The 18,028-nt window shown below is 55.7% G+C and overlaps 3 protein-coding genes across 3 annotated transcripts; 1 reads left to right on the forward strand and 2 right to left on the reverse strand.

The window, feature by feature from the left end:
- Positions 1-527: 527 nt before the first annotated feature.
- On the forward strand, positions 528-3,782 carry TMEM79 (transmembrane protein 79). The gene is made up of 4 exons (XM_075524932.1): positions 528-780; positions 1,740-2,582; positions 2,844-3,057; positions 3,340-3,782. Exons 2-4 carry the CDS (start codon positions 1,850-1,852, stop codon positions 3,542-3,544), a joined length of 1,152 nt encoding a protein of 383 aa, XP_075381047.1. The 5' UTR covers positions 528-780; positions 1,740-1,849; the 3' UTR covers positions 3,545-3,782.
- A 1,011-nt stretch (positions 3,783-4,793) lies between these two features.
- Positions 4,794-8,657, reverse strand: GLMP (glycosylated lysosomal membrane protein). Its single transcript, XM_075524994.1, has 6 exons — positions 8,549-8,657; positions 7,517-7,774; positions 7,013-7,195; positions 6,635-6,853; positions 6,186-6,463; positions 4,794-5,861 (listed from the first exon to the last, which is right to left on the reverse strand). Exons 1-6 carry the CDS (start codon positions 8,639-8,641, stop codon positions 5,693-5,695), a joined length of 1,200 nt encoding a protein of 399 aa, XP_075381109.1. The 5' UTR covers positions 8,642-8,657; the 3' UTR covers positions 4,794-5,692.
- Positions 8,658-8,886: 229 nt separating this feature from the next.
- CCT3 (chaperonin containing TCP1 subunit 3) lies at positions 8,887-18,005 on the reverse strand. Its single transcript, XM_075524690.1, has 14 exons — positions 17,855-18,005; positions 16,536-16,597; positions 15,996-16,046; positions 15,837-15,899; positions 15,141-15,237; positions 14,621-14,738; positions 14,254-14,440; positions 13,605-13,754; positions 12,987-13,119; positions 12,447-12,528; positions 12,141-12,321; positions 11,004-11,249; positions 10,259-10,390; positions 8,887-9,275 (listed from the first exon to the last, which is right to left on the reverse strand). The coding sequence occupies exons 1-14, from the start codon at positions 17,883-17,885 to the stop codon at positions 9,171-9,173; spliced, it is 1,638 nt and encodes a 545-aa protein (XP_075380805.1). The 5' UTR covers positions 17,886-18,005; the 3' UTR covers positions 8,887-9,170.
- Positions 18,006-18,028: the final 23 nt, after the last annotated feature.

Raw genomic sequence — 18,028 nt, forward strand, 5'->3', positions numbered from 1 at the left:
CCCACCGTAGGCCTGGTGGGCCCTCCCTATGGCTGCCCCGTGGCCTGGAGGCCGGTTCCCACTGTGGGCCTGCTGGGCCCTCCCTATGGCTGCCCTGGGCCTGGCAGGAGCTGAGGGGCAGGCGTCCCTCTGCCTTGGCGCCTCGGGGCTGCCGGGATCCCTGGGGGCTCAAACAGGGGCCACCCTCCATCGTTGTGGGGGCCATGAGCGGCCCAGCTGGATGGAATGGTGGGAGGAATCCCCCCCCCGACATCCTGGGAATCCCTTCATGCCACCATGTAGCACCAAGGCCAGGTGCTGCTGGCTGGGGCGGGGGCTCCCCAGGGTCCCCCATCCCTTTGGTGCTTCACCTCCTCGGCACGGCCATGGCTCCCACAGGAACAGCCCGGACAGAGAGCCAGGCCGGTCCTGTCTCTGCCATGGCAGACAAGCACTGGGGCTTTTCCTTCTCCACCAGGCCCCAGCCCTGCTGCCAGCCCTCCCAGGGCAAAACCCCCTGGAACGGGGACGTGCTGTCCCGTGCTTGCACACACCATGGAGGGGCCCGCTGAGGACACGTCCCTGGCTACGGGACGGGCTCGGGAGCCAGCCCAGGGCTGAGGGGCCGCCCGCGGGCTCAGCGCCGCGTCGGGCGAGGCGGCTGCGCCTGCCCCTTTCGGCCCAGCCCCACCGTAGCTGGTTAAACAGGTTTGAAGTCCAGACGGTGGAAGCGTTTCGCAGGCTCCCAGCGCAGCTGCCGCCGCATGGCCCCCAGCCCCATGGCCCCCCACCTCTCTCCAAGTAAGTTTCGCAGCAAGGGGAGCCCGGTGCCAGCTTCCTCCCGTGTCCCATGGGGCGATGAGCGAGTGGGGCTGGGAGAGGGGAGAGGGAGGTGCGCGAGACGCAGGAAGCTGCTTTAGCCATACTGCCTTGTGTGGACCTCAGATGAAGCCCCGCACCGCTCTGTGCCTCAGTTTCCCTATGCCTGTGGCCAGGCCAGGGCTCTTTCTGGGGGTGCAGGGATGAATCTGCCCAGAAGGGAGAGAGAGAGAGAGAGATTTTCATTGCAGGAGGCTCCTGTGCCTGCAGCCAGCAACCCCTGGGACGGCCTAAGAGACAGGGATCCCCTGCTAAGAGGGAAAAACGTGAGATTTCTGCCTGGATCTCCAGCTCCCCCATAGCAAGTGGCACCCAGCAGCCTCCTGTGCCCGCCCCAGATCGGTCTCAGCCACAAGAGGCAGCAAATCTGTTTCATCCTGGCTTTAGCTGTTGTTCCTAGATGTGGCCTGGCCGGCTCTCCCCAAGTACCGGGGCTTGGCTGGCACCGGACGGAGCCACGGGTGGAGCCAGCTGCATCGGCCAGGCAGCGTCCAGCTCCCCCGAGTCACAAGGCTTGCGCCCAGCCACAAACTCCGGGATGTTTGGCCAGGCGGGAAAGCAATTCCCAGGTTGCCTCCATTTTGCAGCCAGACCCGCACACCCGGGGCTCACCAGGCACCCAGCTATGGGCAATGGTGCCCACACGCACGGTGCCATGTGCCCTGATCCTGCTGCCATGGGCTGGGTGCACTGGCAGGGCGTGAGAGCATGGGGACACCGGGCTCTGCTTCCTCCCAATAGTGGAAGGGCAGGCAGGTGATGGGGACTCCAGGGGTGGTGGCTGCCAATTCTCACCCCATGTTGTAACTGGGGCGGTGTGCATGACCCCAAACCTCTAATTTTTGCTGGTTTTTTTGTCTGTCTCCTTTCTCCTGGCACAGGGTGAAGCGGAAGGGACGGGAACCTAGTCCCCTCTTGACACCCCAAAACGCAGGAGAGTTTCTTGCCAGTCCCCAGCTGCATCCCCAGCGGTACCGAGCCGGCCACTCTCATGGCTGCCGCTGACCCCATCCTGCCCCCTGAGGAGGTGGCTTTGCTGGAGCTGGGGAAGGTGGCCCTGACCACCCCCCTGGACCAGGTGCCACCCGCCCCAGATGAACACTCGGGGGACCCTGATGCCACCCTGCCATGGGACCGGTGCCAGCACAGCGCCCAGGACCAGCCGGAGCCCGCGGAGATGAAGAGACGCTCAAGTCCTGAAGGGGGGCGTGAAGACCCCGAGAAGGCTGCTCTCACCTGCCCCCCAGCTGAGGCCGAAGATGAGGAAGCCCACGGGCTGCCCGTGATGGCGGCCCACGTCTTTGTGCCCATCGACCCACAGTGCATTGAGCGGACACCCGGCAAGCAAAAGAAGCAACCCGCCCCATGGCCCCGGGAGGAGGGCAAAGGGGGCTACGTCCCCCACAGCAACAAACCCAACAGCCTCTGCCAGAAGCAGGTCTTCCTTCCCATCGGCCCCTCGCGCTACAGGGACCCACTGGGCTTTGAGGGGCGAGTGGCCAAGCTGCCGACCGAGGGGCCGCGGTGCCCGTGCACCAGGGACTGCGGCACCGACAACCTCAAGGCCGTGGCCTCAGTGGTGGGGGCCCTGCTCCTCTGCCCCTGCTTCATCTACGGGGCCTACGTCTTCCTGCCTTTTGACGCCCCGCTGCTGCCCGCTGTCAGCGACCGCCTGGTCTACACACTCCGCTGTGCCGCCTTTGCCACGTTCCCCATCGTTCTGGGTGAGCCGTGGGGTGGGCGTACAAAGCCCTTCGCCCCCATCGCTGGGCTGCATTAGCCCTGGGGGAGCGGGGGCTGTGGGGGGTGATGAGTAGAGCTGGGGCTGAGCTCTTTACAGCTCCATTGCTCCTACCAGGAGCAGCAGACTGAGTTTTCCTGCCCTCTTCCCACCCCGTTGCGTCTCTCTGGTCCTCCCCCAGCCCTCAGACCCCAATGCAGTTTCACTGGGCGCCTGCTCAGCCCCTCTCTCTTGCCCCCCCCAGGGATGATCGTCAGCGGCATCTCCCGCCTCTGCTCCTCCGCACTGGAACCCTTCGGGGAGCTGCAGCAGGAGGTGGAGATCCACCGCACCTACGTCTCCCAGTCCGTCCATCTCTTCATCCTCTACTTCTTCAACATGGCTGTGCTGGCCACCTACCTCCCACAGGAGGTCCTCAAGCTCATCCCCCTGCTCACGGGGCTTTTTGCCATCTCCCGGTAAGTGGCTCCTTTTCCCTACCTGGGCTGTGGCAGTGCCCAGGGTGCAAAACAGGGTCTGTCGGCGCTGACAAATACCACGCCTTGGTGCAAACTCCTGCTCTGGCAGTGCCTCACCCAGCCAACGACAGCCAGGAAAGCCGGCACAGGGTTTCCCTCATCCGACTTCCCGCAGTGGCCGTGCCTGGCAGACCCTCGCTGGGGTCAGAACCCCTGAGTGAAGCTGGGTGCCGGCCCCACGGCATCGCCCTCGCTGAACCCACACCTCTCTGCCCTCTCCAGGTTGATTTACTGGCTGTCATACGCCATCGGGCGCTCCTTCCGTGCCTTTGGCTTCAGCATGACCTTCCTGCCCCTCCTGGCCATGCTACTCTGGAACCTTTACAGCATGTTCATCCTGGAGCCCGAAAACCTCCTTGCTGTGGCAGCTCCAAAGCCCGAGGACCGCTCCAAGGACAGTGGAGCCAAACTCCGGTACTGGGGGTGAGGGAGGCCCCGGGGACATGGGGTGCCTGGACCCTGTGGTGCAGAGGGGTTGAGCCCTCCTCACCGCCCTGCCTTGTGAGCCCTGAAGGTGGAGGGGTGTAGGCAGATCTGGCTGGGCCCCTGCTCCCTGCCTGGACCCGGCAAGGTTTTTGCTGGGCGCCCGGGGTCGATAGAGCTAAGCTGTAAAACCCTCTGCACTGGGAGCTGCCTGCAGGAGGGCGAACAGGGCCCGGAGCAAGACCCAGTGAGCCCTGTTCCACGAGGATGGGTTGGGATGGGATTTGCCTAACCTCCTGCTGGAGCTGGCTTTGCCCAATAAAGCCCTTCACCGAGCGGCATTGTGGCTGGTTTGGGGAGGGTGGGTTAAATTCCCCTAGGAATCGCTGCTGCCAGGACTCGTAGCTTTGCCCACAGGATGCCATCATCCAGCCCCAAAATATTTCCCCAAACATCTCCCAGTGCTGCAACAGCACCCCAGCCCTGCATCCTGCTCCTGGGTCCCCGTGTGGCGATGTGGCAGGTCCTGCCCAGCTTGTCCCTCCTCCTCTTCCTCTTGGTGGAGGTTCAGCACCTGGTTCACAAACCAGTTGCCCAGGTAGGAGGGAGGGAGCCCTGCCCCAAGGAGGGATGCGGGGAGAAGCCGGGATGGGTGAGACGGCACCAGGCTTGCTGCTGCCTAGGGCTGGGGACAGCCGATGCCCCCCAGGACGGGCACCCAGCCTGCACCCCTCAGGGCACTGGGCCCCACCTCGCAGTCCTTTGCGGACACGAAGGGACCCCTGGGAGCCCAGCCCCATGCAAGTCTCAGTTCTCTGATTCTCAGGCATAACCCAAACCAGTTAAAAATCCACCAAATAAAGGGAAAGCCCCTCCATCCCTAGATCTGCCAAGCGTTTGCCTTGTCTCGCCTCCCATCCCCGACTGCTGTAGCATGGGAGCAGTTCACCCACTGCAGCCCAGCCGAGTCAGGGAATGGGAACAGTCCGACTCTTTCAAATGCACCTCTCAGCAGGGATACGGCCCGCAGCCTGGGCTCCCGCTGACCCCATGGCTCGTAGGCAAAACCACCCCAGAGCATCACACGCTGCTGCGGGGCATGAGTCAAACCAGGGGCAGGGAGCTCCCTCCTCTCAGAGGCGTGTTTTCGTATCTTGGCTCCTGCTGAGTTCCAGCACCCTTTAATTCCTGCGAGGCCCGAGAGCTGCTCTCCTCGCGCTCGCCCATAGTGCAGCGTTTCTACAGGAAACTGCTCTTAGAAATCCACTTTATTTGGTCAAAGACAAGTCAGTGATGGAGAACATGAAAAGGCAGCACACCCCCAAGTGATGCAGCACCTCTGCAAACACCGAGCAGCCACAGGCCACGCTTGCCCCATGGCTTCAAGCACCTGGATAGCACCTCTGAGCCGGCCCTGCAGAGCCGATGGCTGCAGTGAACCGAGAGCAAGGCTAGATCAGCCCTTTACGGGCTGCCAGGACGTACCTGAGCTCAAGCAGCTGCTGCAAAGCGGCACTGCGTTTCCCTCTTGTACCAGCAGCCCTCACCGAGGCCAGCAGAGCAGAAAGTGCCCGTTGGGGATTGAGGAGTCCGGGAGTCCCGGCTGGGTGGAGGGGGGCTGTTCTGGGATGCCCCCAGCACAGCGAGAAGCAGCGAGGCACCCTGCACGCTGGCAGGAGCAGTACTGGTCCCCAGCCCTGTCCTCCAGCCCTGCTCGTGGGCTGGAGCCACCCGAGCGACCCTGGAGTGCTCTGGAAGTGGCACAGGACAGGGCACAGCCAGTCCCAGCTGTTGCTTGGCCGCAGACACGACAACAGTGGTTTTATCCCTTGGCAGAAGGAGGATCTTTCCGCGGCTCAAGGCAAGCCTGACCGACTCCCCCCAGTCACTTCCCTTGGCTGGATGGATCAGGAAAAAAACAGAGGAAGAAGTGTGATCAGATGCAGGATCTGGGCAGTAGGAGGGAGCAGGGCAGCGGGATACGCCCCATGGGCCACGGCTGCAAACGTTGCCCTGGTCCCCTCTGAGCCTGGACTGCAGGGACGGAGGGGAGGACAGAGAGGAGATTGCAGGCATTGGAGCCCCTGCAGCAGCCGCGGTTGTTTCCTGGCGACGAGAAGGATCCTGGGGGTCTCTCCGGGGACCGTCCCGCTCAGTTGATGGGCTCGTACTCAGAGTAACGTTTCCTCTGGGCAAAGAGGACCACGCAGCTGCCCACCAGGAGCATCACCATGGGGGTGCCCAGTGCCACGGCCATGATGGAGATGACGAGGGGGGAGAAGGTGTCCTTGGGGGGCTGCCCGAAGCCCAGCAGCGCCGACCTGCAGGAGGGGATGAGGAAAAATCAGCCACGGAGATGGCGATCAGCTGTGTGCCACGGGTGGAATGTCTGGGGCTTTCTACCCCAATAGGGTCAGCTCAAGATTTCTTGGCAGGATCCCACATGGGGCAGGAGAGGGTCTCCCAGCCTCGGGGAGGCGCGAGGGAACGCATCGATAAGCTGCAAAACTCCTTGCTACAGGAGCATAGGAAAACGCAGACTTTTGAAAGATAGTTATTAAACAGAGAAACCCTCTAACCTAGCAGTTCCCCAAACTGCAAGGTATTAGGAGAGCATCATTTCACGCACAACGGACCCCACTCACCAGCTAAGGTAGCGCTTCTCCTGGTAAACCCTTCCGTCCTCTCCCCCAAAAGAGATATTGATGGCGCTGATGGTGTAGGTGCTGCCTACACCCTCCCCAAAGTAGGCGTGGACAATGCCGGACACGGGCAGGGTCCAGTTGGCTGCTTGCAGGCCACGAGACCGGCACTGGATGCTGTCCTCGCGCCTGGGGCTCTGGGAGCCGTAGGCTGTCGCCTTCCACTGCAGGAAGCTGAGCGCGGAGCTGTCATTTTGGGACTCGGCTACCAGGGAGAGCATCTGGTGTAGGGAGAGCAACGGGTGGTGAAGTGAGGACAGGAGATGGTCTTCATGCCAGGGTGAGCCATAGCAGGGAGCCACAGGTTGCCCAGGCTGCTTGCCCCAGATCCCCCTCACCCTCGTTCCTGCGGCAGGGAACATCCCTAAGCCCGGCGCTCACCCCTCACGCACCTCAAAGATGGTGGGAGTGTACTCATCGTCGATGGAGCGTGCCGAGCGCAGCCTCTGCACCACCCCTGTCTCCTCCACCGTGGCCACCTCCAGCACAAATCGGGAGCTGTTGCCCCGTGGAGCCACCCCAGCCAGGACAAACTCCACTTTAGAGCTGTTTGCCGTGTGCAGGAGGCTGGGCAGGGGCCCGTCACGGCCACTGGCCTCGTAGGCTGTCACCTGCAGGGGACACACATCAGAGGGACAGCACGATCACCAGGTGGGACACCAAGGAGCAACATTCCCTCTCCAGAAGGTGCTTTGGACATGATATTCACTGTGTTCTCCCTATAGCACCCCGACGCAGCGTATACCCCCCCTCTGCCCCCGTGGGCTTACCCGAAACGCCAGGCTGCCGTTGGAGAAGCTGCCGCTGGGGTCAGTGGCCGGGACGCCCGTGAACTCGGCCGTCAGGGCTGTGTGGTTCAGGGTGTGATTGATGCTGTCCCAGGAAAAGTCAGACAGGTCGTACGTGGGGTAGAAGAGTTCTTCCAGCGTTTTGGCCTCGCTGTACTCAAACACCTAGGGAAAGGGAAGGGGAGAGGGGCCGGGAGCCACCAGCAGTTGCTGCGGACACCACGCCTTTGTGCTGTGGTCCACGGGCTGCCGTGCACCGGGCTGCCACTGCCACCAGGGAGAGGAAGGAGACCAAAAAGGAGCTGCCTTGGTCAAACACCTCAAGGCACCATCACAGCTCAAGCCAGAGACGACCAGGGTAGGACACGCAAAGGGTCATTTTGCCGCAGCTGGGAAAGCTCCTGACGGACCCGCTCTGCCCCAGGCAACCCCCCGCGTCCCCTCCACCATCTTCTCCCGGAGAAGGGCCACCTTCCTCAGCGGTACCTTGGTGAAGACAACGGCAGTGGAGTAGACAACACTGCTGGGAGGGTCGATCCAGATGGCGCCCGCAGGAGCGGGCGAGAGCAGCTGGGTCCAGTTGACGCGCAGGGCGCTGCTCCTGCTCTCCGTAGCCACCAGCAGCACCGCGGGGGCCCCGATACTGCTCCAGATGTAGTGCAGGGTGTCACTGGGCCCCACCGCCCGCACGTGAAGCAGGTTGACGGAGGAGTTGTTCCAGCCGGGGTTGTACTGCATCGACACCTGCAGAGGAAGGAGAGGTCTCAGGGGGACTCGGTCCTACGCGGCGCAGGACAATTCCCAACGCTCGGCTTCCCGGAGGCGGCCGGCCCCGGTCTGTGGGTAGACAAGGGCATGTGAGCTGCCTCGGTTTCCCTGTGAGCTCTGCAGGCGACGAAGCCCTGCCACGGCCCAAGTGTTGCTTAACAAGCTTGGTCAGCACTTCCCATCCGGCTGTTTCGGAACAGCTTTCCGGCAGCGAGCCGCTTCCCTGCCCACAGCCACCGTGCTCCCACCGGATCAGGACACGGCGGGGAGACGAGGGACGGAGGCGGGTGGCACCGGGATGGGCGGCAGCAGGAGAGGGGTCGGCAGCGCAGGGTCCCCAGACTGGGGTGACCCACAGTGCCCTCCCTGTGCGGCAGGACGGGGCGGGGGCGGGTTCCCTCCAGCTCCGGCCTGAGCCCCGGCGGGGTTTGCTCGGCGTGGGGCAGGGAGAGCCGAGGAAGCCCCTCTCCTCCCCAAACCCCCCCACTTTTGGGCCACAGTATCGGCATGGCCGGGGCCAGGCGGCATCTCGGGAGGGCTCCAGCCCAGCCCCCGCTCCCAGCAGGATCCGAGGCTTCCCCCCGGGCGCTCTGCGGGGGAAGCGGGGGGATACGCGGGGGCCTGGCCCGGTCCCACACGCGGGTCGCCAGGCGGAGGGAGCGGGACGAGCCCCAGACCAGCGGCTGGAGCCCGCGGCGGCCGCTCCCAGCCCCGGTGCGCCCCGATCCCGGCCCCGCTGCCCCCGCTCACCTGCCGGCGGCCGCCCCCGGCCCCCTCCCGCCCCGCCGCCCCCCGGCCGCCCGCCGCCAGCAGCGCGGCCAGCAGCAGGGCGCTGGCGGCCATGTTGCGATGCCGCCCCCTCACGTGACCGCCCAGAGACCACCCCCCCTTAAAGGGGCCGGGCGGGGACTCTTAAAGGAGCCGCCGCCCTTCAGAAAGATTTTGGGGGTGGAGAGATGACGGTGTCAGCGGCCGCGGAGGGGGAGAACACGACGGCCAGGGTCCTGCCCAGGGCACCCTGGCAGCGACCGGCCCTGCGGGGAGGCTCTTCCATCGCCCTCCTCCCCGACCTGCGTTAAATGCACGACCAGATTGAAACGACGTGGTTTATTTTTGAGGCAAAGAGTAAGGAGAAGTTACAGTCCAGAGATTTAAATTAAGCATCAGTATGTCCACCCAGAGCAGGGACACCTCCAGGACCCATCGGCCCTTTCCCCACCTTCGTGGCTTTTTTTTTTTTCCCCCCCATCTCTCCCCCAGACTTTAGACAAACTTTTCCCCAGCTCCGCCTCAGCACAGGGTCGCTTCATCGAGCTCTTGCCCCAGTCGAGTCCGAGGTGCCTGGTTCTTCCCAGCAGCCACTCGACCCCTCTTATTCCTGGGCTGCCTCTGGCGCAGCGGGCTGCTTGCTTTGATCATCGCCCTTCTTTTTGTGCCCCGAAACAATGTCATCAATGCGGAGGAGGAGAACTGCAGTCTGCAGAGAAAGTCTGGTCAGGAGCTCGTCACAAAGAATAAAATCCACTCTACCCGGCTTTCGCACCCAAGAACCATCTGCCCTTGATTAAATGATTCTCTCAGCACAGCACGTGGCAACACCGCACCATGGGAAGGACACGGTGCCCATCACAGTCCGTGGCTCTGGCAGGTGGCAGGGGCAGCCCGTGGAAAAGGGGACACCGATTATTTCTAGCTGACCGACAAGAAAGGGACACAGCATCCCTTCAAACAACTGCCTTTGATCTGAGCGAACGCTCAAAATGGGATCTTCGAATCATAAAGGTTGGAAAAGACCTCTAAGCTCATCTAGTCCAACCGTCCATCCAACACCTCCATGCCTACTACACCATGTCCCCAAGTGCCACATCTTGAACTCCTCCAGGGATGGTGACTCCACCACCTCTCTGGGCAGCCTGTTCCAATGCTTGACCACCCTTTCAGTAAATAAATTTTTCCTAATATCCAATCTAAACCTCTCCTGATGCAACCTGAGGCCATTTCCTCTCGTCCTAACAAGGGGCCTTCCTATCTTGTAACAAGGGGAGGGCAGCTTATGCAAGGCCGGTCTGATGATCCAAAGGGCAGAAGCTCCCAGGGCCGCTAACTGGATTCCAGCACGTTGCTGGCACCGAATTTCTCAGGCACAGCTCTGGCCGTCACTCGGAGCAGCCCATCCTTGTGCGACGAACTAGTCTGCACAGTTTGTGGAAAAAGGTAGGATGCAACACAACAAATTTTAGCCACCGGAGCAAAACCCAAGCCCTCTGAAAGCCCGAGTACGGGCTCCCACGAGTGCTGCCTCCCTTATCATCACCCCTCCTGCCTCAGCGAGCAGAAGCACTGGCATGCAGCACGCTCCGTTTGCGGTGCTCACCCAAACATCCAAGTGCACGAGCAGTGCCTTCTCCCAAGAGATACGCTACAGAGGCTCTTAAGTTTCCCCCCCGCCTCCCTCCTTACCTCTACCGCTGTTTTGTAGGTCTGCAATTTGACTGCTAAAGGCTCCCAGATCCCCAGGTCCTTCATGTCCACTAAGGCGCCGGTCTCACCGTTCACTCCCCACGTCTGGCTGCCTTCTTGAGTGTGTTTTGCCTGTAAGCAGAATGACAGGTCACCACCGACAGAGTTAAGACGGCAAATTCACAAACTCAAACTGACCACGGGCTCAGGAAAATAGTAAAAGGTCATTAGAATATTCTCAATTTTGGAGTTTATACAAGAGCATGTTACTGAGCACCACTTGAAACACCTAATTATATCTGAAGTTAGACTTGGAGATATTCTCTCTCATGCCATCCAATCTAATCTCAAAGGAAGATTTTGATTTTGTTCACCCTCAGGGTTGTGTTGTTTTGTTTTTAAACGCTAGTACCTCAAACAAGCTATTTAATTCCATTTTCATGCTTCCAGTTTTGGCACAAAACTTCAGTCAAAACGTTTGCAGCCCAGCTAATGCGAAAAACCCCAACAACAGTCTTTCAAGCACCTTCAAGGGATCGGTTATTTCAACACAGGCTTCCTTTAATAACTATTTAATATTCTTTTAATATTTGCCTACTGCAACTACTAAAAAGCTGCCCCCTCAACAGCCTGACAAGCTGCTCCCCGCCCAAGGGCGCTGCTGCGGAAGGATGACTGATCCGAGGGGCAGGACACAGCAGGAAAGGGCTGAATCTCTCGGATGACCCCACGCCACGCGCCTTACCCTGAGCGAGGTCAGCACACGGATGGTACTAGCGCCGCAGTTCTGGATCAGCGTTCGGGGAATGACTTCCAGAGCCTGGGCTACGGCACGGTAGGGCCACTGCTCCACACCCGTCATGCCTTTGGACTTCTCCGTCAGCGCGTGGGAAACGGCCATTTCGGTAGCTCCCCCTCCCGGCACCAGTTGCGGGTCAATGAGGACGTTGCGACACACCTGCATGGCGTCCTGGAGGTTGCGCTCTACCTCCTGCAACAGGCAGAAAAGCACAGATTTATCGGTCGTAGGGAACTGTAGCACACCACCAGCTCAAAGTACAGCCCGCAGTCTGCTGGCATGGGTTCCTCTGGAGTACACAAGTTTTGCCTTCACTGTACAGTACAGCCCACAAGATGGGAATTCTTTGTCGCTCCAGAACCCAGCGGAAACTTGTGCTTGCTTCACTTGCACACAACAGCTGCTCAAAAGGAAGCAATGACTTATTGACACCAAGAAGGTGGCCAGGTGTCGTGGTTTAACCCCAGCCAGTAACTAAGCCCCACAGAGCCGCTCACTCACTTCCCCACAGTGGGATGGGGGAGAGAATCAGAAGAGTAAAAGTAAGAAAACTCATGAGTTGAGATAAAGACAGTTTGATAAGGAAAGCAAAAGCCACGCACGCAAGCAAAGCAAAACGAGGAATTAATTCCTCCTTCCCATGGACAGGCAGGTGTTCAGCCATCTCCAGGAAAGCAGGGCTCCATCACGCGTAATGGTGACTTGGGAAGACAAACGCCATCACTCCGAACGTCCCCCCCTTCCTTCTTCTTCCCCAGCTTTATACGCTGAGCATGACGCCATGTGGTGTGGGATAGCCCTTGGGTCAGCTGGGGTCAGCTGTCCCAGCCGTGTCCCCTCCCAAACCCTTGTGCACCCCCAGCCCGCTCGCTGGTGGGGTGGGGTGGGGTGAGAAGAGAAAAGGCCTTGACGCTGTGTCAGCACTGCTCAGCAGGAACGAAAACACCCCTGGGTTATCAGCACTGTTTCCAGCACAAATCCAAACCACAGCCCCACACCAGCGACTGTGAAGAAAATTAACTCTAGCCCAGCCAAAACCAGCACACCAGGACAGGAGGGGAAGCAGACCATGTAATAACTTACTGCTAGGATTTCCTTGCTGGCTCCACGCAGAATGATAGTGCAAGCCTTGGGGTCTTTGCAATCAGTGATGAAGGCAAAATACTCATCTCCTATTTTTTTAACTTCAAAGAGCCTGGCTCCAGTTCCCACATCCTCCTCCCGCAGCTCATCTGTGCGACTCACGATGCGAGCTCCGCAGGCCCTAGCACACAAAGCACAGTCAAGTTAGGTGCTCGCAAATAAGAACTGGGGAGAAAGGGCGAGGTAAGAGCGAAAACGCCATGCCAGAGACAGCAAGAACAGGCTCAGCGAGGAGACAGCGTTTACCTGGCGATCCTGTTGTTGTCTGTCTTTCTGACCCTGCGGATCGCGGTGATGTTGGCTTTCATCAGGTAGTGTTGGGCCAAGTCTGAAATCAGGTTTGTGCAATTTTATTGATGAGTCAGCGGTATCCTGACAAACTTTATGTGTCTTTAAAGTAAAAAGGGTTATGGAAAGAAAAACCGAAATAGAGCTTCTTAAGCCAAGCTGCAAGGCAAAATTACAGTGTAGCTTTCCATGGTTTGCTAGACTCAGCCTCACATATTTTGATCTCATTTCCAAAGGCTGGAAAAGCAAAATATTATTGTAAGCGTCCACATTCACAAGGCAACCTCAAGAACCAACTTCAATGCCTGCAATGTAGAACTATTTGCTAGAAAGCTAAAAAACAAAACAAAACCAGGGTCATGTTCAAAATCAGTTTGTGGGTTTTTTTGTGTGCATGTTGTTTGTTTGGTTTTTTTTAAAGTTGCTGAACCCTGCATTTAACACAGCATGAACCTTATTAAGATGAATTCAACACAAAGAAGGATCAAGTGTTATTACCAGAAATTCCTTTTTCTGTGATCACCAGATCCGGCTTGACCCTCATCAGATCCTCGCAAATCTGCTGAATGTACTCTTCCTCCATCTGCAGGATGCGGGCAAAGTCTTCCTCCCGCGTTATTTCAATATCAGTCTGCACAGAAAGAGGTGTAAATATCTTACTGGATTCTTCACCGAGTTAGACACAGAGCCCCTAGCTTGAGTGATCTTAACTCCTCCAATATTGCCTGGGGAAGAGTTAAGGAGAACTACACGATGAAAAATAGTGATCAAATAAACCGTGACACTGTGTCGGTTTAACATTAGTGTTAATTAAAGCACAGAAATATGTCTTTGTCTCTCGACCATCACTTAAATGGTCGTGTACCATCACTTAAATCACTGTAGCTGCTTCAGTGAGTAAAAGCACTGTAGCCTCAGTTATATTTTTCCACCTTTTTCTCCAGGCTACTGACCCCACAGCAGAATTAGCCTATACACACAAAAGGCCTCCGAAAGGCAGAAAGCAAAGAGAGCCTTCTGCCACTCGTGCTTTTAACGAGCTATCTGGATTTGTTTGCTTTACTAGTCTTAAAATTAGTCAAAAGTTGCGGACATCACTAACAGGACTCGCTTTACCTGGCTCTCTCCTTTCTTGTACTCTAGTGAACAATCCAGAAGGACAATGCGAGGATTCTTAATAAGGCGACGCATCCTGGGATGAGTTACATCTTTATTCACCATGATTCCACGCAAAACACACGAGTCTTCACTAAAACCACCTGGAATCTGACAAGACACAAGAAAGGGGGAAAATGAGGCAAGTCGGTCTACCCTACGAAAACCTGTATATCTGGGTTCCTGCAACTATCCATCCCGTGTACTGAAAAAGGAAAACTCTCCCAAGTAACCATGATGCATCCAGGTCACAATCTGAGTTAATTTTAAGAGCATGCCAACTGAGATTAAGTGAAAAGCCATGGAAGAGCTTGAGAAACTGCTCACATCCTATTGCCTGCCAACATGTGTTTGGAAGATGCAAACCGAAACAACTTAAATGATCTTTTTTGACAAATATTCTAAAAGAGTTGAAATAACTGCCCCTGTTTTCACTGTAAACCAGCAAGGCTGATAGCACTGACTAAAATATCTTAAAGGGTATCTTCAGTATCTTATGTTTGCAGACTGCAGATCAGTAGCACCAAATTCGTCCCACTACATCCTAGGAACAACAAGTTCAGAATGAGAAAGGGGCACGCAGATAAGAACCGATTCAGGACATACTCACCTTTTCTACTTTTGCATATTTTTTAATATCAATTTCCTTTCTGCCATTTTCTTCAAACTCCACAGTCTTAACAGCATCAAGAGCAATGCTACAGGCCAAGTCAGACCAGCGGTTTATTGCCTTGGTATTTATAGCACTCTTTATTATTTTAAGCATCATCTCTTTGTTGTTCACGTCCACTGGAGTGCTGACACAAAGGAAGAACCAAACAGTAAAGTGAGTGTTACTCCAGGCTACGATCTATTCGTAACCCCATTGAGTCCCTCTCCAATTATATTAAGTTATATTTTACCAACATGATTCCCTGAAGAATCATCTTTAAGCAGTACAGAACCCTTCTCTCTAACTCCCACCAGCCCATACTTACCCAATTTTCTTTAGAATACTGATCATGTCATCCAGAGCCTTACGATAAGCCCCAATGATCACAGTTGGGTGCATCTGCTGTTCAAGAAAGTGTTCGGCAACAGAGAGCATCTCTCCGGCTAAAAAGAAGAAAAAAAGAAAAAAAACCAAACCATCAAAATTCCCCAGATCAGTTAGTAGAACAATCAACCGTCAAGGCAGGAGAACAGCAAACCAGACAAAAAGTATCTGCTACCCACGTAGAGAGCTCTAACGTCATCTATACTTTTCTTTATACTGAACTGTGCTTATCTCAGGGAAAGAACACAACTTTCCAACGCATGGAGCTGATCACCTCAGGGTCTATTGAACCCAGCATTCTCTTCCACGGTAAAAAGAAAAAAAAAAAAGGATCAATTTTAGAGTTGGTAAATAACGAATATCTGTCTCATTAAGGCATACTTACTGGGCTCTGATGAGCAAAAAGGGGGAACTTCAGCCTTAACCCTTTACAAAAAGTATGTCTCATTCACTCTCCTTACCAAGGATAATGACAGATGTGGTCCCATCTCCAACTTCTTCATCTTGAGTACGGCTGATCTCTATCATTGATTTTGCAGCTGGATGCTGGACTTGAATCTGTACAGGAGGAAGGAATACATTTTTGTTCCAGAATACTGAAGGTGAAACTCCTTGCATCGCTCAATGGAACAAATACCACACCTTTTAAACAATCAAAGCCATTCTGTCCAACTACAACAAAGATTTTTCTTCCTTTTTGAGACGGAAAATAAGCCCTTGTATTTCACAATATTGTGTCTCCCACAGTTTTTCAGGCATTACGGTTTTTGTGATGTTATTTCAACAGCACTTGCACCAGAAGGATGACAATGATTTCTTGGTCTAGTTATTTGGCATTGTAAAAGCAAGCATCTACTCGTAAGGTTTTGATGCAAGTGATTATAGCTACAATTACCATGGAATTTACACCAGTCTTGTAAAACCTCCGCAAAAACTTACCACCCTGAGATCAAACCTCATTTTCTGAGAAGGAAAAGCGCTTGCTGGGAATATTTAATTCCTCCCCAGTAAGCACCCTTCTCGGCACTGCTCTTTAGTGCATGCTGGCTCTCAAGACAGAAGATGAAATAACACAGTTCCATTGGCAGCTGTGTGACTGTATCCTGAAAGATTCCGACTCACGTGTTAAGCGAGACAATCCTTTAGGAGAAACTTACTTCTCTAAGAATAGCATTGCCATCGTTGGTCATCACAATCCCACCCATGGGGTCCAAAAGCATCTGCAACCGAAAGAGAAGCAATATTTGCACTGACCTATAATACGCGTAGCGTTTCTTGTCAGTGTGCAGGACAGGTATTTCAGCGAAAGTTCTTACCTTCATCATAGCTCGTGGTCCCAAACATGTTCGGATAATGTCAGCAATAGTCTAGGAGGAATGAAAGAAATGAGGCAATACAGGAGGGCATCAAAAAGTCTAGAAAAACCATAGTCTGTATGAAACAAGCAGCCACTGCAAAATGTAAGTGACCTCTCTGCAGTTGCTTAGATGCAGCAGAAGTTAAGAACTGTGTGGCAATGAGAACACAGGGATTATAAGAGCACTGGCACCACACTAAATTATCTAAATCAGATGTCAAAACTTAGACGCTTTCAGGTTTTGCAGAGAAAGAGATTTCGGTGGGTTCAACCCACCAAAATGTTCAGGTATATCGCACCTATTATTTTAACACTGAAAATTCATTTTCTATGTTTCTTCTGCTCTGGATTCATACAGACTAGAGAAAACATGCTTCAGATCCAGTTTTCCCTCTTAAATATATAAATACATATATATCTATCTATAAAAATATATATATGCATGCACACATACTAAAAAAAAAACGAATCAAATCAGCCTGACATGAGAATACGGTACCTTAGCAGCAGTGATGTTTCCAGTCTGGACTTTTCTTCCAGACTCACGTTTCATATTCTGACCTAAAGTGCATAGAAAAAGAAAAAATATTAAAGCACAAATATAACTTGAATCTGATCTTACTAAGAAGTCCAAGACTGAAACAGTGATAGTGACAATGCATCAAAGACGCCCTCTCAGTCACACACACTTGATAAATGGCCAGTTCTAAATTAAGCGTTTACAATATAAATTCCACAGCCACTATAAGAAAGCATATTCATGGAAGAGCGTCAGTGAAGTATTATAACAGAATCCCTGATTAGCATCGTAATTCAACCGAGACAAAACTTTGCAACCCTGAAATATAACCTATTCCCCTGAGAAAATCAAACGGCGGTGAATCTGCAAGATCCCACAAAGCCCAAGAACTGTTGCATGGTAGTTGTCGGTCAAAAAAAGTTACAGATGCTCACGCAGACTGGTTTAAAATTAAGCTTTATACATCAGTGTTGCTCAGCCTTTGGCACGTTGGGATGAGTAGCCGCTGTGCTCGCAACCGTATTTGGGGACTGGCTGTCAAACGGGTCTGCCCTAAAGAATCTCTCGGCTTGGTACTGCTTTGCTTTTGCTACAGGCCTAGACTGGATGAGCACAGATTTACTTCAGGAGTGGATGTTTGCGCGTATAGATTTATAAAACAGAACAAAACAAAGCAACAGTAAAAGCAGCCCCAAGAATAAGGTAAGCAGGCCTGGAGCAAAGGGCCCCTGGGCTACAACAGCCTGCCTCCTGGTGAGCAGAAGGGATGGAGAGATGAGGATGAGAAAGCCCAGCAGGAAGAAACCCCCCAGCAAAGTCTCACACTGGAGGGCGGCGGGAGAATCACGGAGTACAAGGCGTTCAAGTGGGACAGCACAAAGCAACGTGCTGAGAAACCCACGAGCAGAAAACAGTTGAGGGAAGTCGAGATCTGCCAGGGAAGGTTTCATGAGGAGCCCTGAGACCTCCCGCGCAGGGAGCAAAGCGGGGCCCGGGGCGGGGGGGGGGAGGGGGGGCGCGGCCCATCAGCACCGGGCAGTGGCTGCGGAGAGCCCGCGGGGACTGAAGGAGACAGCGAGGGGGGAGCTCAGGGCGCGCCGGGGGCGGGAGCCCGGGTCCAGCGGAACCCCCCGGAGGAGAGGGGGGTCCCCGGGCCCCGCGGGGGGTCTGTGAGGGAGAGCCCGGCCGCGAGGGGGAACCAACATGGCGGCGGGCAAGGTGGGAAGAGAAGGGAAGGGGGGGACCCCTCCCCTCGCCCTCCGCCCCGGGAGGCCGGGCCGGCCGGCGGCGACACTCACTGAGCACGAGGACAGGGCGCGGGCCCATCATCGTGGCGGCGGCGGCGGCTCGAGCGCGGCACCCGGCGCGGAACCTTCTGGAGAGAGCGAGCGCGAGGCGGCCACTCCGAGAACTGCCGCTTCACCGTGCCGCGACACCCTACCGCGCCTCCCGCCCGCAACGACCAATCCCGT

Source organism: Mycteria americana, chromosome 25 (assembly GCF_035582795.1).
Source record: "Mycteria americana isolate JAX WOST 10 ecotype Jacksonville Zoo and Gardens chromosome 25, USCA_MyAme_1.0, whole genome shotgun sequence".
Taxonomy (NCBI): domain Eukaryota; kingdom Metazoa; phylum Chordata; class Aves; order Ciconiiformes; family Ciconiidae; genus Mycteria; species Mycteria americana.